The following is a 25,454-nucleotide window of genomic DNA, read 5'->3' as shown; positions in this document are numbered from 1 at the left end:
CTTCAAGTGTGGATCGCACCGTCAATAATTCAAACGTCCATACAAGTTCAGAGGAAAGTTATAAAGACAGATGGGAGAAAAAGAAACAATGAATGGCACAAGTATGAAGGCAGGGAATACAAATAATTATTAGACGTGAATGACTTTGACACTTAACTGGGTCTATGAATGTTATTTTACTCTCCTTGTGATGAGGAGTGCTGCAAAAAGACGATTACACTTTCTATGGAGTGGCTGTTGTACCACCAATTACAGTCTTAACCCCTCACTTACATTGGAGGCCTGTTAGTGGACTATTTCTTAATTATCATTGAGAAGAAAAGGGACACTTATAATAAGCAAGACGTGACTATTGTTTTGACACAGATTTTAAAAAATGTGACAAGAGGAAACAGTATCTGGTTTGTTTAATCCTTACTGAGAGAACGATTATTTATCATATTATCTATCATTATTCATTGATTTTATGGACAAAGTATTTTTATTGCACGGCAGAGATCTTTTCCATGTTGTGCTACATTCCTGCGAATGTGCAAATCTTTGCGTCAAAATAAGACCAGCCCTCATACACATTGCAAAATGTTAATAAAATGTTAAACACTTCATCACTCAGTATTAAATCAACAGAGCACTGCTTCCACTTTCACTGGACACATACAGTGACACACTGGCCTTGTGTATTCATCGTACTACAGTATGTGGTGCGTTTCAAATGACTGAACAAATGAGTTGTGTTGCTCTGCGGCGCAGACACACTGATGCACTCTTTGCATATTTGTTCTTGCTCAACATCCCGTTCCCTGGAATCTCAGATACCAACAACAGCAACAGATGATAATCTGTTTCGAGGGAGCAGTGCTTTGTGTCTCTTCCACACATCTGATTTTCATTTTGCCCATCTGCTCTCTGCTGTGTATTACTCTTCCACACTGGACTATAGCCTCAACATCTTGCACCAGCTGCTGCTGCATGTGCAAAAATGAAAGCAAATGAATAACTGATGGTGACTGAACTGACGGCACTTGATTTGATTTGATTTGATTTGATATGTAGCTGACTTTTCAAGGAACTGCTGACACATTTAAAGGGTTAAAATTGCAGATCATCACTTACATTTTATTGTGGAAGGTCAAAATTGTGATTGCAATTAATATTCAATTTATTGCACAGTCCTAACACATACATACACAAACGGACCATTTGTGGTTTTAGCAGCAGTAATTTCCTGTTAATATTTCTAAATAACAGTCATCCATCCCGCCGGCATTTACAGTCACAAGTTTTTGGAAAGTCATCGTGCCAAAAAACTGTTAAAAATCTCAACTCTCAGTAAAACCACAAAAATTTGTTTTGACATTTCTGCTTCTGAATAAGCAAACAAGAATATTTCCCAAAGGTCAAGTATTACTTGATTTGCTTATTGCTTCATTTTTTGATTCATCAGTATGACTCACTGATATATCACGTCCTGTGATTTGGGAAACGTCAAACAGAATGAAGCACATGGGCGTCGTGCGTGTTCGCTCGTGATTGTGAAGAACAAAGAGTTTGAGATTAGTGCACATGCAGTAAGTGGATGATGACAGTGGGAGAGAGTGATGCAGGGAGTGTTCTTACAGCGGGTCTATTCTGTGGAAATGGTGGAACGGCCATTTCTTTGTTTATCCCGTCGTTCTTCTCGTGCACCATGGTGAGACCCCTGCAGTCTTCTATCCAGAGACCTACCAAAGAATAAACGGGTGAATCACTAAAGAGGTGTACACATGTAAATGTGAGTGGGCAGACTAATTTTGTGAATTTTCAAATGGCAATGCATTGAGAAAAGGCTTCATGTCTCTTATTTAAGAAAACAACACAGACACACACAGACACAATCCCAGTGTGACACAGATTCATTTTGTCCTCTGGTCCTTGGCAGCACTCACTGATCTATCACCATGCGCCCATAGCTACAATTTCATCCCTCTGCACTTCTTCCCCACCACCATCCAAAATTCTCTCAAATTCTTAACTTTCCCTTCATTCTTTTCAGTTAAGAGAGAGTAGCTTCTTGCTGCCAATTTCCTTGTTTTGCTTTCTCATTGTTTCGTCTTACTGGACTTGGCAAACTTTTGTGTTTGTCCTATGCTCACTTCTGCGTATGCAAGTTGGAATAAAACAAGGACAGAACTGCCATTAAGAGGTAAGAGAGTGACAGGAACTCGAGGCTGTCCTCGCTCTGCAACACACAGGTGCAGCAGGGCAGACGCTCACTTGTGGGTTATAAATCATTAAAAGCAAGGTACAGTACAGAGACATGATCTGAAAAACAGCTCTTATGTAATTGTCTGATTCTGGTCGCTTGCCCACATGGGAACCCAATAATGAGAGTTGGCAACATAGGTCACAACGTAATACGATCTACCTTAAATGGGTTACTTAATTGATGACGTTGGCTGTTTGTAATCATCTGAGATTAAGGTGCAAGTGCACACTCTCAGAGAGAGAACTACACTAGGATAAAAGCGACCAGCCCCCCTTTAGTTTCACGTTTGACTTTGTTTCTACGACAAAAAGGACGAAGATTTCGCCTGCTGTCATCTGAGTGTTATAGGGCTTATTGAGACTTCTGGCTTTACGTCGCCATCTCCCACTCTGTTGATCCTACTCTGGCCCATTAATTTTGCTAATTAAAACTTAAGCCTTCACCATGGGGAGATGCTCCATTTTAACTGGCTTAAGTTCCCACATTCATTACCAACTCCGGTGGCAACAAGGGCATTGATAGGAGGTCCCAAGGGCCCAGTGATACTTCACAGGAGCGGAGGGCGATAGAGGAGACAAGGCGGCAAAACAGGTAGTAAAGGGTGTAACACTGTAAATTACACAGCTAGAGAATCAGCAAAGCCTCTAATGGGGTTATATAAGCCACTCCAAAGAGAATACAAGACTACATGGAAACAGCTAGAGACAGCAGTATACCAAGGCCACACCTGTGTAACACTCCAAACAAACAGTTTCATTTTCCTGACACAGCCTGCCAGCATACAACATGTGAATTCACAAAATGATACACAGAAACATGACAGGCATTCAAATCGGATCCACACACTCTTCCTCACACTTCAGCTTGCTTAGTTCATCCTCTCCTCACGACTTAATTGATCAATTATAGTCTTTAATTAATATGCTGTCGTTTCCTAATGTGATAGCCCAGACCTAAGTAGGTCTGTGATGAAAAAGGATTAAACATCAGAAGGCATTATGAGCTGCCAGGTCAGATTAGACTGAAGATAATTTCAGAGCAGTTGAAGTGATGGTGGTTGGTGCGACCTATTCCCAAAACTGTTCAGTGATTAGTGGAGGCTTTAAATACACTGAAAAGGAGACAGACATGGGGAATTAAGAATCTAAATCAGATTAGATATCTTTGTCAATATATTTTTGGCAACTCATCTAATCCTCACACATACAGCATTAAGGGTATAGGAAAGACTGTGTTCAAATCTGTATGTAGGTATGGTAATAATACTTTTCTCTTGAAACAAGGATGGTGGGTGGATTTTTATTAGATTAGAAAACAAAGTCCATGGAAAGGCAAGATCAAGGTCAACAAAAGTCATACAGTTGAGGTTACTATAGCAATATGTAGTCTAACATGGCACTAAAATGTGAACGCAACAGAGGAATAGTACAGTGAATGTATGTGCCTGATGAGAAGCACTGCCACTGTTAACCTGACAAGCAACATGAATGGCATACCAAGGTATAAGTGATAAAAACAGGACTAGGAAATGTTAAACGTGTTACCTAGCCACAGCTTTAAAACTAAGTTCAAGTATCTCACTGCCAGTTCACACAATTACCCACCTGCTGCTGAGCTCGACCAAATTCCCACAATGGAGCCGCTGCAACATCTCCTGCACTAATAACTTGTTTACCAAATTAGTTTGTTTTGTATGTAGTCCTGGCTGAATTTGACGTTGCTATTTTCTCTGTATGGTGAAGAATCAGCCAGTCTCTCTACTAGTAGTCTTTGCAAAATAGCAAATGGTTATTTCTCAGCTGCAACAAGCTTATTAGTCTATGCACACAAAAGGGTTTATTTCTCCCAAATCTTTCTCTGATTGGCTTACCCTGATATTTCATCAAAGGAAACAAGTACTAGCCAATCAGAGGCAGAGTAGGGCGGGTTATGACTTTGCCTTCCCAGAAAAAAAAAATTGTAGCCCTATGAGAAACAGCCATAGTTCAGTGCATAATGATGGTCATTTTTCAAGGGCCTTTTATTGTGACCAATCCAAGACACACCTGTGTCATTGTCCTGTTGTTTAATTAGCATCTTGGTATGCCACACCTGTCAGGCAAATGGATTATCCTGGCAAAGGAGAAGTGCTCATTAATAAGTTTATGAATAAAATTTGACAGAAATAAATCTTTTTTTGCGCAGAGAAGTCTTGACTGGCTGCAAACACATAAAAATAGCTTAAGTATGAATCAAGACAGGAACTAATGATTAACATCGGGACGACCAAATGACCGTGGAAATGAACAGTCATGAGATTATCGGCAATAAATATCCATAAATGGAATGGGGTTCATTGTCAATTGTATTAATCATAAACTCTATGAGCACTCATTCACTCAGTTATATAATATGGTGGAAAACATCTATAGCCACGTATGACTACAATAACTGTGACAAATGCTTGCTGTTAGCATAGAATTTCTCCTCCGGCTGAAGAGAAATTTTTAATCTGAGCATTGCTTTCCCAAAAAAGGCATAAATGAAAAGATCTAGCGGTACATTATGCACTTAGTGATAGCATTAAGAGCGTATCTTATGAGCTTTCTTAAACGAACCAATGGGGAACGAGGATTCTGCTGAGCAGAAGACGGATAACGCCACAGGGACATCAACATGATGGGTTTTTATTTTCAGTCTGAAAGTAAACCAGGCTATCTGAAAAGAATGTTAATCTGGTAAACACACACAGCTAGTGTGTTCACCTGGAAGCATCACACTTCCTTCCATCACTGCGCACACACACACACACACACACACACACAGAAAATCAATCTGTGAATCAGTAGCTCTGCGTCATAGCGCTCGAGAGGATCATTGATTTCCTAGAACAAAAAGAATTCTTTACCCTTATACCCTGGTCTCTTCCTCCCTGGTTTTACTTTAATGTCCATGTATAGTGCTTAGAAAAAAATCCTTATATAAATAAATTGAAATCTTTTTAATCTCATTGTTACAAATCTATGTCTAAGATATGACCTTTTCCTATGTATGGGTCAGCAACTTATTTATTTTTACTTAGATTTTCAACACATTACATAATTGATGTAAATATAGATTTCTTTAGAGAGCCACACAATCCTCTTTTTCAAAAAAAGAAATAGGCTCCTTCACATTTATGAAATATCTACAGTTTGTTACAGTACAGTGAGCATCAAAATGCCTCACAAAGGAATTTTATTACACCCAAATTAAGCAATTCTGTAGTGAGTACCCCAAGAGATGACCATGTGACAGAGACAACTTCTGTTACCTCTACTTGTCACATTTGATCACTTTTCTTGATTTTGGTAACATTTGCTGATTTCGGTTCGGTCTGCTCTGAAAAAAAAAAAATAAAAATCATGCTTCCCTTTTCAGGCAAGTCTCTCAAGTTCATACAGTAATTATCTTAGCTAAACAGCGTGTCATTTAAGGCTTGTACACGTCCATGGTTCACTGAACATGCCTGATTAATCCTCTTCTCAGGACATTCCTGAGAACTCCTGATGTTAAGTGAGTCAGCTAGAGATAAGATATGTCACTCTGTTGGGACTACAAAACTGTGGCGTAGTGTTACAAAGTGATACTTCTTTCAGAGAAGAACACAAACTCACAACAGACAAGTTTCATTTGGCTTGCCATGAAGTGAACTGACAGAACCAATGTTATGACCTGCCGCTTACTATTTTGACTCATCACTGTGATGGTCTGCACCAACTAAAAATGAGAAGCTGTTAGCCGAATGTTCTGCATCCTGCTCTTTGGTAATAAGAAAGGAGAAATAACAGATTTTATACCGCCAGAGTTGATTCTCTTCAAAATGCACAGAGCGAATCTGTGTATTTTGCCAACCTGGGTGTCAGAATAAAGTCAATCACCGGTGTGACCGAATCACTTTTCACATTCACACTCACATGTGGGCCAAAATACCCACAGTGTAGAGCCCAGCTGTCATCAAGGTGAACACTTGCAGGCTCATCGGCTTTATTTTAGCTGATATGCATTGAAATAGGCTTGGATCGAAGTGGAAACCAGGACACCCAGCTTAAACCGGCAAATCTATTCTTATCAGTACATCAAGTTTGGTCAACCCATGTAATGTAAACAGCTTAACTCAACATCAACCTGAGGCCTAATTAGCCAGAATAACTGAGAACACTGATGTGGCTGCCTTTAATAGTTTCCTATTTAATGTCACAGCACATGTGGCCTTGATAAGAAAATAAATCCTCCAAGCACAGGTCGTCCAGAGTTAATTGTGAGTGACTGATGAATTGAGTCATGTGCTCCCACAGCTTGATTGTTGGCAAACTGGCATTCAAGTTCACCTGAGTATAGACAAGCAAAAATCTCAATCACAATATCAGAAGCCTTTTTCACATCAGACGTTTTGACAAATAAATAATAAAATCAATGCTGGGTGGATGATGTGATCAGTTGTTTGCATTAAAAATATCTCTGATGTAGTTAGATATTATTTTTTCCTGCTCTTTGGGTGACCTCGCTTGTCTAGTCACAAAAGACAAGGCTAAGACAAAACAACAAAAACAGATAAGAGTGTGACCGAAATTGGAGAATTGCTGTGACGTTTGATGTTCTTTCATGAAAACAACATTAAAGTGTGCAACTGTGTGCAAGATATGACTGAGCAGAGGGAGACGAGCTTTGAAAAAGAGAGACCGGAATGTTTTCATCCAACGTGGATCTGATGATAATTACACTGATCATCATGTTTTTTGACTAACAGGATCTGATGATAATTACACTGATCGCTGAGACGTTTTTATCCGATACTGTGAGATAAAAAGGTTTCTACCTTTGGATTCACAAAAAAAGAAGAGTGCTAATTACACATCTGATGCCCATCATCTCTCACCCTTTCACACCTCCATCTTTCTCGCTCTCCCACCTTTAAACAGGTTTTCTCTCTCTGACAGCCGTGATGTTTTATTAACTACTGTGGGACACACAAGCCACCTGAGCCGAAGAAAATGAGGTATGGGTGAGGGGTGAGATACCTGTAGCTATGTTTGTCAAATATGGAAGCTGTGAGGCAACTTTGCACATGAAACCCAGATTAATTCAAATATGAAAGACCGCTAAAAATGAAATCTACAAACACAATGATTTTTTTATTTTATTTAACCTGTATTTAACCAGAAAGGGTCCCATTGAGATTAAAAACCTCTTTATCAAGGGAGTAAGCAACCAGAGAATCGCATTGTATATGAAAATATACAAATGGGCGTAGGGATATCACGATTACAGATTTTCTCGGTACGATTATTGTCAGAGAAATAATCACGATATTACGATTATTTTTGCATTAATTAATTTCACACTACCATGAATAACTAAAATCACATGAACACTCCTTATAGGTCTTATTTTAATTTATTTCCCTCTTTGGATGCTCTCATAACAAAATAATATAGCGACAATGTAAAGTAACCAAAAAGTACAAGAAAAATGATGATGATAATAAATAATAGTAGTAGTAGTAGTAGTAGTATTAGTAGTAGTAGTAATAATAATAACAATAATAATAATAATCCCATTTGGAATTAAACAAAAATCACATCTGCTCTGTAAACAATCAATAAATGCTACATATTAACTATGTACTTCTCTCAGGGAAAACATAAAGGCTACAGGACTTTAACCTGGACTTGGAAGGGATCTTTTTGTAAACTGCACTACAAAAAATGTTTTTGAACATTTCTTTTGAACCTGTGAAGAGAAAACATAAAAATAATACTGTGAACACAGTGAAAATAAATAAATAATAACTGAAATTAAATACAAGCTAGATGTGCATTTCCTTTTAAAATAAAACAAGAGGTGAAAGGCTATAGGTGCAAACTGCAGGCTTGCTTTGAGTCTTTTCAGTTCAGGTTAAAGTGCAAGAATGTCAGCATCAAGAACAGGACTAATGCTGAGTCTTGATCGCTGAGGAAAAAGGATATGGCTTACTATTTACCTTTACTTTGGCATACAACGCCGGGTGGTTATCCCGCAGGTGGTGAAACATATTTGATGTATTGCCTGATTTCACAGCAACTTTTTTGTGGCATGTCTTACACCTAGGCAGGCCGTCTTCCACAATTACACCCTGGTCATTTTTTTGGTAGACAAAAAAAATCCTACACGGCTGACTTTAACCTTTTTTTCAGAGGGAACAGCTCTTCCTCTTCCATGCTTTACCTCCTGTGGGACTGGGACACCTCCGTCTGCAACTGCACAGACCGAAAACAAAGCAACACAAGCGGTGACACACAGTTGTTGTGTAACTTTGTTTTCGTTCAGGGCAACTTGCGGTGATGTACCAATATGGTTCCAGCATAATCTTTTCTGGAAATTGACGGTATTTAGAAAACGTTCTGATTAACTAATTGTAAAGTTTAATACTGCAATTAATCGTGAAATTGGGTAGTCACGACATCCCTACAGTGGGGAGAACAAGTATTTGATACACTGCTCATTTTGCAGGTTTTCCCACTTGCAAAGCATGTACAAGTCTGTAATTTCTATCATAGGTACTCTTCAACTGTGATTGACGGAATCTAAAACAAATATCCAGAAAATCCCAGTGTATGATTTTTAAGTAATTAATTTGCATTTTATTGCATGACATAAGTATTTGATCACTTACCAACCAGAAAGAATTCTGGCCCTCACAGACCTGTTGGTTCTTCTTTAGCCCTCCTGTTCTCCACTCATTACCTGTATTAACTGCACCTGTTTGGACTCGTGACCTATATAAAAGACACCTGTCCAAACAAACTCCAACCTCTCACCTCTTTTTCTCAATAACCAAGGCCAGAGAGCTGTGTAAGGACATCAGAGATAAAATTGTAGAACTGCACAAGGCTGGGATGGGCTACAGGACAATAGGCAGGCAGCTTGGTGAGAAGGCAACAACTGTTAGCGCAATTATTAGAAAATGGAAGAAGTTCAAGATGACGGTCAATCTCCCTCGGTCTGGGGCTCCATGCAAGATTTCACCTTGTGGGGCATCAATGATCATAAGGAAGGTGAGGGATCAGCCCAGAACTACACGGCAGGACCTGGTCAATGACCTGAAGAGAGCTGGAACCACAGTCTCAAAAAAAAAAAACATTAGTAACACACTACACCATCATGGATTAAAATCCTGCAGCGCACGCAAGGTCCCCCTACTCAAGCCAGTGCATGGCAAGGTCCGTCTGAAGTTTGCCAATGACCGTCTGGATGACCCAGAGGAGAAATGGGAGAAGGTCATGTGGTCTGATGAGACAGAAATATAGCTTTTTGGTCTAAACTCCACTCACTGTGTTTGGAGGAAGAAGAAGGATGAGTACAACCCCAAGAACACCATCCCAACCATGAAGCATGGAGGTGGAAACATCATGCTTTGGGGATGCTTTTCTGCAAAGGGGACAGGACGACTGTACCGTATTGAGGGGAGGATGGATGGGGCCATATATCGCGAGATCTTGGCCACCAACCTCCTTCCCTCAGTAAGAGCATTGAAGGTGGGTCGTGGCTGAGTCTTCAGCATGACAACGACCCAAAACACACAGCCAGGGCAACTAAGGAGTGGCTCCGTAAGAAGCATCTCAAGGTCCTGGAGTGGCCTAGCCAGTCTCCAGACATGAACCCAATAGAAAATCTCTGGAGGGAGCTGAAAGTCTGTGTTGCCTAGCGACAGCCACAAAACCTGAAGGACCTGGAGAAGATCTGTATGGAGAAGTGGGCCAAAATCCCTGCTGCAGTGTGTGCAAACCTGGTCAAGAACTACAGCAAACATCTGACCTCTGTAATTGCACACTAAGGTTTCTGTACCAAGGATTAAGATCCGTTTTTCTGATGTATTAAATACTTATGTCATGCAATAAAATGCAAATTAATTACTTAATCATACACTGGGATTTTCTGGATATTTGTTTTAGATTCCGTCAATCACAGTTGAAGAGTACCTATGATAGAAATTACAGACTTCTAAATGCTTTGCAAGTGGTAAACCTGAAAAATCAGCAGTGTATCAAATACTTGTTCTCCTCACTCTAAGTGGGCGGCCTGCGGGTTGCTAAACAAGGCCACCCAACCCGAGCATAAAGCTCACAGTGGTGAGTCAGGGTTTTACAATTAGTAATAAATCTGAGGGACACATGATAAACTGTGTCAATCATATACAATGCCTGAGTAGGGGCACGCATGTACAAAAGATCCCCCAATATAGGTAAAAATGTTGCAGCAACAATTCTCTTTTTTTTTTTTTACATTAAAAAGAGAAACAACTTGTTTCTAAAAAAGAAACTTCACTTAAGCCTCAGTTTTTTTCATCAAGCACTGTACATGTGGCTTAACAGTCAAAAAGTCATTGATTACAATGCCTAGGTATTTATAGGAGTTACCCTTTTTATGACTTTTCCTTCAAAAGTGACAACTGAAGGAATATTCTACTACTTTTAGCATTAGAAAATGCACTTGGTTTTGTCAGTAGTAAAAACAAGTTTTAAATGAGACAAGGTTTTCTGTACAACATTAAAGCACATTGCAAGTGGTAAACAGCTTTAGCAAGGGTTGACGTACTGCAACAAATAATTGTTTTATCAGCATGAGTGAAAATCATCTTGATCCAAATTTTTATAAAAATAGTAAAAAGAAGTGGGCCAAGCACAGAGCTCTGTGGAACACCCCTACATGATGCAACCTGGAGGCCTATTTGGTCATGAACCAAAAACATTCAGATAGGTTGGCAGCTTTTAGACATTCAAGAATAAATTGTATAAACATAAATTAATGTAGCTGTGTGTTGGTGCAAGGTCAAACAAGAGATTTCTCCAAAGGCTTCATTGATAATGAACAATCTAAGCTTGTTTGATTAACACCAACTGCCCAGTAACATCTTTTTATTATCACATTAGTATACATGGACTTTAAACAAACATTTACTTCATTGTTGACCCAGAGCTGTCCTCCCCCTGTACCAACAAAGACAAGCTGTACATGGCTGAACTGTAGTCCGTAGAGAATATGCTGATGCTATTGAAAGCATGACTCAGAGGCAAGGCTGACATTTATGCGAATGACTTTATACTGTACAGTACAATTCCTCAACAGCTGAAAATAATTCACTAACAGAAGAATTTCACTGAATTATATCAAGGCAGGCACACTGAATGACTTCTTGAAGTTGTTGGAGACTGAAGTTTGGGGACCAGATTAATCAAGTCTGTGCACTAAAATAATATCTTTTATGTCTCCCACAGATTGGAGTCATTTTCTTCCTGAGATTTTGCGGAAGACTGATGTCTTGCATTTTAGAGGGATAAGCAGCATAGTGGGATTAAAGTACATATAAGCAGCACACTCTGTGGAGCACTTTCAAAACTTATCACAGTTCTGAATAATTTGTTGTGTTGACTTTAAGAGTGGCTAAGAAAGTATTGGCAAGCACTGCAACCAGCCATTACAATAAACCTGCACCGTGGAGCTCTTGTCTCCCACTCCTACAGTGAGACTGATTAAACAAAATGCACAAGTTCACCACAGTGTATTAGATAGTCAGCGCTCAAACAAATCCCACAGTTCAGATGTTCAGATGTGATTATTTCCCTCGATTTGTGTGCCGCTAATTGTTTCTGTTTGGTTTGTTTTTGCAATCGGGCGTCTACGCAGGGTGTTTTAATTTGAAAATTGACCGTATTCTCTGTGCCATCTCTGTGTCTGACTTCTGACGATCAATTATTCAAAAGAAATTACAGAGCTGCAAATAACATTTCCTTTCATTCTTAATTGATCTACTGATGATTTACTTGATTGATTGTTAACGAAGTAGCAGAAAAATGCTCATCACAGGGTTGCACAGCCGATCATAACATTCTAAAATATCTTGATGATATTCACTTTACAATCATAGAAGATATTCACATTTCAAAAGCTGGAATCAACAAATTTTTGCCTTTTTTAATTTCTTATTAAATAAATGTCTCAGTTAATAAATTTAATCATTTGAACAAAGACATTAACTAAAAGATTAATTCAATTAATTAACAGATTCATCATTTCAAGTCTTTAAAAGTAAGCTGGGGAGGCTGTGATCATCTTGTAGTCTGGTATCATCTTGTTTCAGTTCAGGCAATTAAATCTACTGACAATGTCTATAATTCAACAACATACTAAATGGTCAAACATCCATCTGGTAAAATGCTTCACTGGGATGATAAGAGGACATTCAATGGCCGGTTCATCACTACTTCACACATAATCTCTCTATAAAAGCATCGATCGCGCAGATATACAGACACACACATGGACACTAGTTTTCAAGTAAGGTATCATCAGTGACGCACAATTTAATGTATAGGCATGATAAGAGTTCAGCATGGCCGCATACACACTATGTTCCACAATGATGTCTGACCTACAGATCAATAATGGGCGACAGAGTGTTGTACTCACAGGAGGTGGTGATGATGGTGATAGTTTACAGCTAAGACAAGTTGGGGGCAAATCAGAAATACAATCCCATCATGCAGACAAAAGCAAAGACCTGCAGAGGGCTTAGACACAGTGTTTAGAGCAGAGAGATGCCCGGGGCCAATACTAACATTAAAAAAATAGGGTAAAAAAGAACAATAAAAGTTACATACAAATGCACTGTTCCGTAAGAAAGTTATTTTCATTGTCACAATTATCTTTTTTTTTTATGACAATGTAACCAAATCTAAACCAATCAGGCGTGAACAAATCTAAAAAAACGTTTCTGCCTTTCTTTCACATCATCACAAAGTCAGAAAACAAAGAATAAATTGTATGGAAACTTCCATGAAGTTGATAAAAATCTGAACCTCATGTTCATTCTAAACATGACTTATTATAAGTAGTGCAAAGTTTGTTAACATTTAAGTTTAAAAAGTATCACTCTTGCAAAATCATCACCTCTACAGATATATAACACCAGCAGTTATGTCCTTAAAAGGTTCACATGCTTCGTTATATCAACTAAAAAAGCCACATTTTCCAGCCATACAGTATCTGACCTAGCAGGCTATACATAATATTATAAAAATGAAGCTTTGGGCGGCATGAAATCAGACCGCGGGCCGTGATTGGCCCCCGGGCCGTACTTTGGAGATGTCTGGTTTACAGGGTCCCATCACCCACCAAATGTGAGTAAAAATCTACTTTGGCAACCAAAATAAACAAGGTCAGCTGCTATTGGCCGGTTGCTGAAACAGGCCTAAAAAACTCATCACTACAACACATCACAAGTTGATTTTTAACGTTTTGTATCGACTCTGCACACTGGTGGCAGCATGCAATGCATGACCATCAATAATTGTATTGCGATTCTTTGATTCACCTTTGCTGTCCACCAATTATACTTACTCTATCTAGCTAGCTACTGGTAAATTATCTGGATAACAACAGAGGAAGATTTCATGTTAACTGAAAAGATGGAAGATGTTGGTTAAAAGAAAAAAGTTTAAAATAAAAGTTGAGTTTTGTTACAAAAGCATCTTAGATTTTACTAATTTGTACAAATGCTGCTTTATTGCAATTTAAAGATATTTTGTGACCAAGCAAAAAATATTTACCAAAAACATTTTGAAATTTTCAACCCTGACTGTATCTAAGATGTCTTGTATCTTGTTTAGCTGTGAGATGATGTTGAACAGCACAGCACAGAAGAAGGTAAAGGTCACAGTAGAGTAAAAAGATATACGAGTTGAAGGGTGGTATAGTAATCGAGGACCCAGGGTTCAAATTGCTGGGAAGCATCTGCCTGCTTTCATGTCCTTGAGCAGCACATAGATCGATAAAGCATCAAATTTGCCCATATTGGCGTTGCTGTCATAACAAGGCCAATCTTTCCTCACACCCTTATCTGTGAAGTGCCCCTTCTAAGCAAATTCTTTTAACCATATCTCCACCGTGCTCTTTATGTTTTCTTTTAGGGTCTCGACTCTGGTAATGAGAGTCTCAACAAACTCCTTTGTGCTTTTATCAGTCCAGACATCATGAAGGCCATATTATAATAGATAACCACAACTGATTGGTGCCCCACAGTGTATAGTTTTGCTTTTGTATGTATGTATGCCAACAAATGCACACACATTTGATTCAATCAATTGTATAAAATGATTACAGAATATATAAAAGTATATAAAGTTCATAGTTTCTTAATTTAGAACTATTTAGCTATTATTGATATTTTGATATCAAACTGGGGAGGTTGGGTGGTTTGTGAGACAGATATCTTTAAAAATGCCCAAAATCGAAGCAGCGAAGGCCGAGATATCCTGACTTTTACTTCATAGTCAGGTCATGGATGCATGGATCTGGATGCATTCAGAGAGTTGTATATGGTACCTCCACTCATCCTGCTGCGAGCACTTTTTCATTCAAGTGAGCACCTCAGAAACTCTGGACCTTACCCTTACCATCATGCAATGTCACTAAACTACAACGTCACTAACTACACTGCCATGGCAACTGGACAACACCATCTGTTGAAGATGATAGTGGTTAGTGGTAATATGGTTGAAAGCCTCCTAACAGCAAATAAGTGGACCTTGTTTTTGTCAAAAATTAATATTGCTTGTTGTTTAATCACGTTCACGTTAATGTGAATGCGTGTGCGGTTCTACCACATGGTTCACAGGCCTTCTAAGAAAAAAAGAAAGAAGGCAATTTATTGAAGTCTCATGATCATATTTTTAATAGCAGATAGATCTAATACAATCAAGGCTGAGGGCTCTGTGGTTATATGTCAGAGTAAGAGAGGGAGACATGTGAGGGTCATTAAGTGGGCTCAATGAGGAGCCTGTAGGCTGACAAGGGTGAATATTTTATGTGAATCTCTCCCTCCCACTCTTTCTCTAGCTATGAGTGTATGGTTAAAGGAATACAGTGGTGTCACTGTTTACCTTTTTTGCCAAGCTTCATCACTTCTCTGCAAAGTGAAAAATACCAAACTTCCTCTGAGGCCAATTCTCAAAACAATGTACAATTTATTTGAGTCTTGTGAAAACAAGACAGCACACACCCAACAAAAATATTTTCGATCCAGAGGCGAGGGAATGGATAGACTGAGCAAGACGATGTGAGAGAAGGAAAAGAAGTTTTTTTGCAGATTAAAAATCTATTTAACAACCTTAAGGAGGCTCTGGAAATTAGTTGGAAACTGTTATAGTCCTGGGAGTTTAAAATTAAATTAAAATTTACTTCATTTAGAAAATATAAGTTAGTTTTTCATACTAAAATACAAACACTGACACATTCACATCTGAACCATTTCTGCATAAAAGAAATGTTGAGACCAAAGTGCGAGTTCCAGTGTGTAGGATTTTGTTGCATCTACTGGTGTTAATGCTGCATTGCAGTCTCCTCACATCACTCTTACCTTCCTAGTGTAAACAACACTTGAAAGGCTCTGTCTCTGTCTAGAGTATTTAGTTTGTTTGTTCCAGGCTACATGGCAGCCTCCATGTAAGAGGACCCGCTTCCACTTTTGAAGTAACCAAAAGAATGTTCTTGTAGTTACAGAGAAGAGTAGTCAATGCAAATCAGGTAAGGGTAGGGGCCTCAACTGCTCCTGGTTATTGAAGCCATGTGTTGTTTTATTTACAGTGGCATGCATCAATAGAGTGTTATTGAAAATTCAAAATCACCTGCACTGAGGTGAACAATGCCCAGTCAGCAGAATTGTTCTGAAAAATGGTTCATCTTGAAGGTTAAAAAATGAAGTCTGGACATTTATTGTGCTTCTGACTAGAGGTGTGCCAGATCATATCCATCCATTCATCCATTTTCTGTAACCACTTATCATGATGAGGGTTGCAGGGGAGCTGGAGTCAAGCCCAGCTGAGTTGGGGCAAGAGGCGGGGTACAACCTCAGACAAGTCATCAACTTATGACAGGCTACATAGAAACAGGCAATCATCTCTGTGTCATATCTGTCTTTGGGCTGTGGGAGGAAGACGGAGTACCCAGAGGAAACCAATGCAGACGCGGGGAGAACATGCAAACTCCACACAGAAAAGCCCCAGCCAAGGTTTAAACCAGGAACCTTCTTGCTGTGAGGCGACAGTGCTAACCACTGCACCACCGTGCGACCCCATATCATTTTATTTAGGAATTGTTTTTAATATAACATATATATCATATTGACTTAATTTCAATATTCAGATCTCTAGACAGAATGATGTCATACCATTATGCAAGTAACAAGCATGGCTGAAAGTGAGTAAGTAACATTGCGATCGGCTCCATGATGGAGCAGTTAGTTCCAAAAAATGGAACTTCAGTAGTGTGGAAGTGATTAAGTTATAAATCAGATGTACAACAAGCCATGGTAATGTGTATGTATGTGGAGGAAGACAACAAACAAGCAATGCAACACGGTTGAGTACAAGAAGTGTGAAAAAAAAAATAGTTAAGTCCAAGTTGTTGCAGTAACTTTCAATAAATTGAAGTAACAGCAAAATCAATGTTGAATCTCCAGTGAAAAAACACTGCAACAAATTTAGCACATACATGTATAAATCTGGCATACGGTCAGTCCCCAGTCAGACTGGGGTCTAAGACCCCAGAGCAACTCTAAAGCATAGCAGATGCACATGTTTTGTATGTATTACATTGATTGTTTGCATGTGGACAGGTTCTACTCGTGTAGTTGATGGGCCTGAAATTTGGCACAGTGACAGATTTGGGTGATGGGTGCTGACAAAATTTACATAACTGGTATCCTTGATAAAGGTGCTGAAAGTCTAAAGTCTATGACCAATAATTGTGTATGAATAACAGTCAAACACCAGTTCAATGATGTTCAGCCTACTGTCAATTTCAATTATGTGATTTTATGCAAAAGCATCAAGAGGGCCCTTCAATTCAAAGTGTTCTATCAAACTATGAATGCTTGTATTTGTTTTTAAATTTAACAAATAATGACACGCTTTTTCCACACTATGATGAAACCTGGAGAGGACTATGAATTGACATGAATTTATTCAACACACAGCATATCAGAAATGACTAATCAGTGTTTTACTAAATTAATGATAATCCTCAGCACCACACACCACTATATGTGTTGTATTAACCTTCATTTATATACAAGAAAATTGAATCGTAAAATTCCAAAACTCAGCTGTACAAAATCGATAACAAAACAAACTAGTAAAAATGTGTTAACGTAAAAAGCTGAGACACCACTGAAATGAAATGGATAGCCACAACCACTGGGCATAGAAAAATGAAGAGTTAGAGTCTCATTGCAAGACCTCTTTAATCTCGCTGCTGTTTGGAATTCAACCTAACATGACCCACTTTTGTATCAGTGTTTGTAATTGTGACTACCTGAACATTTTCAACATGGGGTTGACATTCCCCAACAAGTCATTCTGGGCTTAGGATGCTTAGTTTCAGCACAGCTCATGGTTAATTTCTAAAGAGACTTTACCCAAAAGCTGATTTTTCTTACTCCAATCTAACCTGAAGGACCTGTAGCACTAGTTTGACTGTACTTGTGATCATGTCAGTAGATGTACAGCTGATGTAAAGTAAAAGCAACCTGTTCAGCAGGGCTTCGTGAAAACACCGGCAATCAATATTCTTCTTACTGCTGATTTTTTTTTTAGCTCATAGGTCATGATCTTGGATGTGGGAACAGCCTGCAGAGAAGGGTCATATAGTGCATTATGGGGCCCTGAGGTGGAGGCAGTGGTCTTGCAAATAAATGTTTCTTCATATTTTAACAGTCCTTGCAGCAGACTGAATAAATGGCTTAATTTTTTATGAACACTTAGTCTTTAGTTGATTCGAGGTCTTGCTGATGGGGGCTTGCATGCTTTTATGTAGAAATCCATCTGACCAATGAAAAGTCTGCAGCAAAGGACAACTCCTTATAAACAAGTCCTTGCGAATTTGAAGGAAATTAAAGCGAGAGAGGATGCAAGGCATCTCGTTATTTCTGATGGTTTGTGGAAAAACATTTTAATCTTACCTGCAGTAGTGATTAAATTAGAGTTCCTCAGATCAAATGCCAAGTTAAGATGATACTTTATATTTTGCACTGTAGCATTTGAAATGTTTTGCTTCCTAGAAAATTTTAAATACTAAAGCTTAGAAGTCAGTCTGGAGGTTGGATTTAAAGTATTTAAAAAGACAATAAACCCCGACAGGTTTGTAATAAAATGTTCATGTTTAATGAATTAAGTGTCCGCATTAACAGTGTGGTTATTGAGCCAGCTGCTCTTGTTGTTTTTTAGTCTTTTTGATGGAGTATGTGTGTGTAGTGTTTGGTGTAAGCAGTACACCCACATTTGTCTATAGCAGAAAAAGCAGAACAACCATGTACAGCATCACTGTTTACTTGTAAGATCCGTTTCCACTGAGCTTTATTGCGTCTTTTCCTTTGCTGTGTACACCCTTTTAGGTATTATATAGAATCATGTGGATCCACATTTCAGCTTTTTTTAATCTTTAATAACCTCAACTGTGAGAAGCAGGGAGACTGTGCTGTTTGCACACAGGCATAAAATACTGCTGGGTAAAGGTATGACTGGACTAAGTTTTTTTTTTACTTTATATCGTCTGCTTTTTGTGGCTCTTGGAGGTGGTTTTGTAGTTTTACACTCTAAGCTCCACATAAGAGTTATGTCCTTTACTTTTAGCAGTGCAGTGTGTTTTAATTAGATTAATTAAGAAAAGTGGTATTTTGAAGAAACAGCCTTGTTATGACACCAATCTACAATCACTACCTTTTACTTCTTCATTGAACTGTAGTAAATGCTGTTCAGCTTCTGTTTCATTTATCTCCAGGTGCGACAGAAAAAAGGGGAGAGGGATGACAAGAAGAAATGAAAAAAGGGAAAGAAAGAGATGTGATTCTGTGGCTTCAGTTTCTCTGTGCAGTATACTCATCTGAACTACTTGACATGTACTTTATCACACCATGGTCGCTCACTACGAATAAAGATCATTTTTTGTCTATTCTTCTTAAAAATGGGTGGTGAAAATCCGGCAGCTATGATGGACTGAGCATTTTTTTTTTTGGGCATATGGTCATTCAAAGTCAAGTCACCTAAATCAAATTGTCCTACAGAGATTCTGAATACTGCTGAGTCAACAGATTAGTTTAGCAGGAGGTCTACATCGTTTAAAAGGTTTCGACAAGTAATCCCATGCATGGGCAAGCAAAGAGGAAACCATTAACACACAATGACCTATGACTGACCATATTCCCGAGTGACCCTGCACATCTGCATATGCACAAGCAATACCACAATTCATATTTTAATTAGAATGATATTGTAATTGTAATAATCTCATTGATTAACAGTATTATCCCTATGTCACATTTTAGTACATACATTTCTGTTTATTAGAGGTAACAAAGGTGGTGCTGGACAGTACATGGTGGAAAATAGTGATTAGGAATGCAGTAATACTTATGTAAGTACCTTTCTGCAACTGGTGTTTAATCGACTGCATGATGTGAATATGATGATCTGGTAACTTTGTCAGCCAAAATGAAAGAGCACAGACACACAAAAGCTGTTCACCTGATCCTTCACACTTAATCAAAAATATCTGCAAGGCTAATGTGATGGCTCTGGTGAGGCGTGAAGGGCTCTACATACAGTAAATCTAAGCAAACACATAACGCAGCTAAACACGGCAGTTTGGCAAGCTCCACAGGTGTGTGCATATTTTCCCTCGAAAACATGACACCCTGAAGCCTTCACTCCTCTGTCTCCAACCCGCACACTTAGTCTTGTTTCCACCCCCTGCTCCCTTTCCTCCCTCAGCCAGCTGCGCAGATAAACAACAACACACTCAAGTGGAGAACAGAAAACATGCCCAATGGCGTCCTGGGGTAAGAGCTCTTGTAATTACACTACAAAATACTGCCTTGGCTTTTTCTGTCTTAGTGCCATCCCTCCCTCTCTTCTGCTGCTCCCCTCCCTTGCCTCTCTCTTGAATGTTTCACCACCAAGACAAACAGCTGAGGAATATTTTTTCTCATTTACTTTTGTGATGTGAAACAGACTCACACATTAACTCTTCTTTCCAACCACCACCTGTCTTCTGTCGTTGCTTCTTCCATCATCCGCAGTAATCTTTCTAGGCCTGATCTGCTCCATCATTTACTGTCCGGTAATGACAACTGTCTCCTCTCCTCTTTTCTATCATCTCGGGTCGGCTCTTCATATCACAAGGCGAGGCATTTTCAGAAAAGATAATGCGCAAAAGATCCTGCAAAAGCCAAAACTTGCCACATGTGAGTGTATCCTAAGGTACTTTTAAAGTTAAGACTCACTAATCCATAAGATTTCCTCTTTCTGCCATGTTATATAGTAGTCATATATTCTGTTATTCAACAATCATATTTTTTCCTTAACAAATGCATGTGTCCCCATCACCGGGTTACAGCTTTCTGGGTCATCAAAAATCAGCTTTAGAAGTGACGCTTTCGCACACCTGGTGAGAACAGGAGGCAGCGTCATTTCATTGTCATTTTTTCAGGTTTCCTTCCAACACTATGGCAGCCTAACCCTTGAAAATCCACTGTGATATGATGCTTTATGTTGCAAAAACTGGATCAGTAGCCTGTGACAAAACGTGTTTGTTGCACAAAATTAGATTCCAACAAGCCAGCTTACACTGGGGACATACAAAGACAATCCCCAAAGCTTGTTTTAATTGAAAAGCAACTTTGAAGCTCTGTTTATCTTGTAGCTTGTTAAGAAAGGGCCATAGGCAAGCTTGCTAGGCACTACTAGCCTGAACATGCACCCTTTCTTAATGTATCAACAGTGACATTTTGAGTTTCGGTGGTGATTTACAGAAACATAAAAGAGCCCCAGAAAACTGAGTGGTGAAGTCTGGGCAGCCATGATGGATTGGGAAGTAAAAACACAGAATAGTAGTTTTGTGATTGTATTTTTTTTAACCAGTGTAGCATTTATAATGAATATCAGCTGGTATAGATGGATGTTTGTCTCAGCTTCTATACTTTCTATCTTAAAAATGCCCTTATCAGTATAAAACTTTCAAACCTCCTACACAGCAATAACTTGCCTGGAATGCTGACGCTTTCGAGAGAGTTTAAGAAAAGTGGTGCTTCACCATTTCATATTTGCTTAGGCTAGTTCAGAGGTGTCAAACCAGAACGGGCCCACAACTTTTTTGGCCTTTTCAAGCTTCTATTTGATAGAGACAGCTGAAGAGTGACAGGAATGTGGGGAGAGAGAGATGGGGAATGACATGCAGCAAAGGGCCGCAGGTTGGATTCGAACCCTGGGCTTTGTACATGGGGCGGCTGCTCTACCTACTGAGCTAACCAGCGCCCCAAACTTTGGTTTTAGGAATAATAGTACAAAACGTAAAAAAGTAAAGCACTACATCATTGTTTCCAAAATACATGTGACATAACATTTTGTCTGTAAGTTGTAATACACATGTAATGGCAGTAAACTGACTGACATGTTGACAAATTGCTGTCAAGTTTAGAGGTGTTGTTATGCAAAATGGTTTTACTGGTTCAGCCCATTTGAGCTCAAATTGGGTTGTATGCAGCCAATGAACTAAAAGGACTTTGACACACCTGGGCTAGTTAATGCAGTGCAGTTGATTCCAACCTGCTAATCAGCTTCCAACTTCCAAAAGAAAAATACTTCTTTCCCCCTTCTGTAAATAAATATATATATGTTCTTCCTAATTTAAAAAAAAAAAAAAAAAAAAACCTACTCATACATGTCCACAGAAGACACACAAACAACGTCAACCCATTTTCTTACTTCCATCTCACTCGGTTCCTTTCTCTTCACTCATGGCTGTCTTTTTGTTTGTTCAATGATTTTGCTCATTCTTTCATATCATCTTTTTATCTCTTTTCTGCTCTGCCCGTCTCTCTTCCTGCCTTATGCAGGTTGTTTCTCCTCGAGGAGTCAATCTAGCTGTGATTGATCAACTCATCTCTTCTGCATTAGAGTGCCAGAGGAACAAACTATAGTATTAACAACACCAATAAAACTGATGACGGTAATAAAGAACCGCACTAGCATTATCTGCCCTGTTGATATAAATAATGGTGAGCAAGTTTCCTTGGACAGATCTTACTTTTTCTGTTGCACAAACACAAAAATAGAACACATACACAGCGGGGTAAAGTGAAATTTACTAAAAAAGGCAATTTATGTGTTAATTGGGCCATAACTTTATAATTCATTAAGTGTCTTTCTGGTAAATACCAATCAAATTATCCTGAATCACTGTGGCTCCCCAGCATCAGCAAGACCCCCCCCTGCTGCCTACAAAGAGCTGACAGTCAGGAAAACACTTGGAAAGAACAAGTGGTATTAAAATGTGGTCCAATCCTCTTGTCTCAGCACATTTCACTCATTGAGTTTTAATCAATAAAGTCTAGATCATGGTCACTATTAGCTCCATCATCACTTTGTCTGACTGACAAATGAATCCTTTCACTATTGGCAGTAACAACTAAGGCCTTAAGATAAATAACTAACTGTAAGTCCATGATTTAATGGAGAAGGAACAGCTTACGTTGGCAGAGAGAGCCAGTTTGCAACTGTATAGTCAATTTCAATCCATTAATGCACATCTTTTGTCTCAATTATAAAACGTCTACCTTGTGCCATACAATTAACAACAAAAATGAACACACATTATAGTGAGCTAAAGACAATATATTCTAATCAATTTCTGAGCTAAATCAATTAGTCGATTACATAAATCAGCATTTCACAAGAGACTTGGGAGCCAAAATGTCATTTTTATTGGGTCCCCACTTGGCAGAGTATTACCATGCTATGATATGCTCATTGCAATTCATTCTCTTAATTAAAACAGAAGAAGAGAGGACCCTTCTCTCTTCTATTTTAATAAAATAATACAAAGAAATTAGATGGCACCACAAGTATTCAAAGAAATTCAGTCAATGATATTGAAACAAACATGCCAGGAAGAGTTTACAAGCATTGGCCTTATTGTGTTTTATGTGGACAGGCGCTCATGTAATATGTTGTTTGTGTTTTTATTTTGATGAACATTCTCAACACCTCTGTGCAATATTCTCTGTCGTGAAGTTAAAATTTCTTTGCTTCCTCAACCTTATACTGAATGACAGCATACATGTCGGGTTTCCTGTTCTAACAGCCGGGGCTTTAAATAATGACGCACAAAAGACTGCGAAATCCCAGCAAAAGTTGAACGTCTTAAGTGGCGGTAAGGTGTGTGGTGATGTTTTCTTTCGCTTGGTTAAAGTAGAATGTTTAAAAGGGATTTATGTTTTATTTATGGAAATGTAACGAGGGATCATTGCTAGAAATTTCTACAGCAAAAACACTTGTTGCCTTTGTTTAATTTAATTATACAGTCGTCCCTCGCTATAACGCGGTTCACTTTTCGCGGACTCGCTGTTTCGCAGATTTTTTTGTGTGTAATTTTGCATGATTTTTTTTACAGCGTACTGTACAGTATGAAAGCGCATTGTGTTCTGCGTCCTAAATTGGCTAAGGGAGAACCGCACATGTGTTCTGCGTCCTGATTAACTAAGAGAGTACTGCACAAAATGTGTGTAAAAAGGTGTATAAAAGTGTGTGGTTAGGGTTTTTACGGCCTTAAAACATGTATAATAATTGTAAAACTTACTTTGCGGATTTCGTTTATTGCGGATTATGTTTAGAACGTATCCCCCGCGATAAACGAGGGACCACTGTATTACTTACATACCTATTACTTACATCGGATCAAAAACTAGTGGGTTGACAACAGGCTGAAAGGCAGACTCAAAGTTCGCAATTTACTCTCATCCAGCAGCTTCTTGTTTGGTCATTCTCCTCCTTTCTGTTCTTAGCTTCCTCCATCAATGACCTCTTTGGTTTCTTCTCCTCTGCCTGGTTACATTGCCTTGCCCATCTCTGGTTCTGTCACAATACCAGCTCTGCTCCCTGTCTACATTCACTCAAGCCGTGGGCCTGAAAACCTGGTGGTCAAAAACACCTGCGGTACAAACACTAACACTCCCTGCTGATCTGAGCTCACAGTCCGGGGAGCCTAGCTTTTTTAAAGAAAAACACATTAACACTAAGGAAATGGAAACACCTGCACAATGTAATACAGTCCAGTAGTCCTGCAGTTCATACAATCTTAAAGTTTCCCATTTATACTGAGACTGCTACTTGTTTGTGTGCTGACTCAGTCCTATGGTAATTTCTGCCGCTGAACTCTGTAGTAGAGTTCGACAAGCATTATACTGAAGGCTGTTTCTACAATTTCATTTACAGGGCCCTTTACAGTTCATTTACTAACCCCGTCTTCGCAACATAATATAGCCCAATACAACACCAGAAGTGCAAATTACAGTGTTAAAAATTACCATAAAGCTGATTCAACACCTCTTTTACACACTGTCAATTTTCACAAAGGTTTTATTTATTACAGCACTGCTGGACTGAATTACAATGTTGTCTGTGTTTCTGGTCACAGCCATGAGAAGATGACTTAATTTACTGTGCAATCACAGTACTTTTTTTAAACATTAAATGCCTACATTTTTGCCAAGAGGAAACTGAAGAACACAAATTGCAGTTCAGGTTTGTAGATCTATAACCCTACACTTGAAATGACCACATGGGTAACAGTCTATGCATATATGCATGTGTTGTCCCACACATTGCTGGAATGATTTGACTAATAATTCGAGCAACAGCTCATTTAACTGAGACCACAGTCTATGCTTCACATCTGTGGCCCACTCTTTTTCACCTTCAGTTTTTCTACCACTGATTTCCTGCACCCTTATTAGTTTGGAAATCTATAAAGCAGTTAAATTAAAACCTGGACCTAATCAAATAAAAATGTTAAAGCTGGAATTAATCATGGCAGTTTGATGCTGATGGATCTGATGAGAAGTGGGTGTGCTGTAAAGGTCCACACCACTCTCTGCTACGAGATGACATTTAAACCAGGAGAACTTAGGACTTGTTTTCATATCGGTGCCTACTTTATGAAAACACATGCAATATGAATGCATAGGTTACTATATTTTTAATGAATGCCATTAGATGGCTAAATGTGGTACAGAGTGTGGTTTTAACTGAAAAGGAGTAATGGAGTAAGTGTCAGCATTCAATCTTACATTTAACAGCTCAGAATTACTGTGACTTTGTCA

At 38.8% G+C, this 25,454-nt stretch overlaps 1 protein-coding gene across 7 annotated transcripts in view; it reads right to left on the bottom strand.

The window, feature by feature from the left end:
• Window positions 1–25,454, bottom strand: part of gpat2 (glycerol-3-phosphate acyltransferase 2, mitochondrial) — a 107,189-nt gene that overhangs the window by 27,118 nt on the left and 54,617 nt on the right. For all 7 annotated transcript variants that reach the window (XM_027277147.1, XM_027277134.1, XM_027277141.1 and 4 more), the window contains one exon: window positions 1,618–1,721. In XM_027277147.1, coding sequence (XP_027132948.1) covers window positions 1,618–1,689 — 72 coding nt within the window. In that variant the 5' untranslated portion in view covers window positions 1,690–1,721. The remainder of the gene's footprint in view (window positions 1–1,617; window positions 1,722–25,454) is intronic.

The sequence above is a fragment of the Larimichthys crocea genome, chromosome III, assembly GCF_000972845.2.
Source record: "Larimichthys crocea isolate SSNF chromosome III, L_crocea_2.0, whole genome shotgun sequence".
Lineage (NCBI taxonomy): Eukaryota > Metazoa > Chordata > Actinopteri > Sciaenidae > Larimichthys > Larimichthys crocea.
Note: the sequence above shows the minus strand (reverse complement) of the source record. Positions and strands in the feature narration are given on the sequence as shown.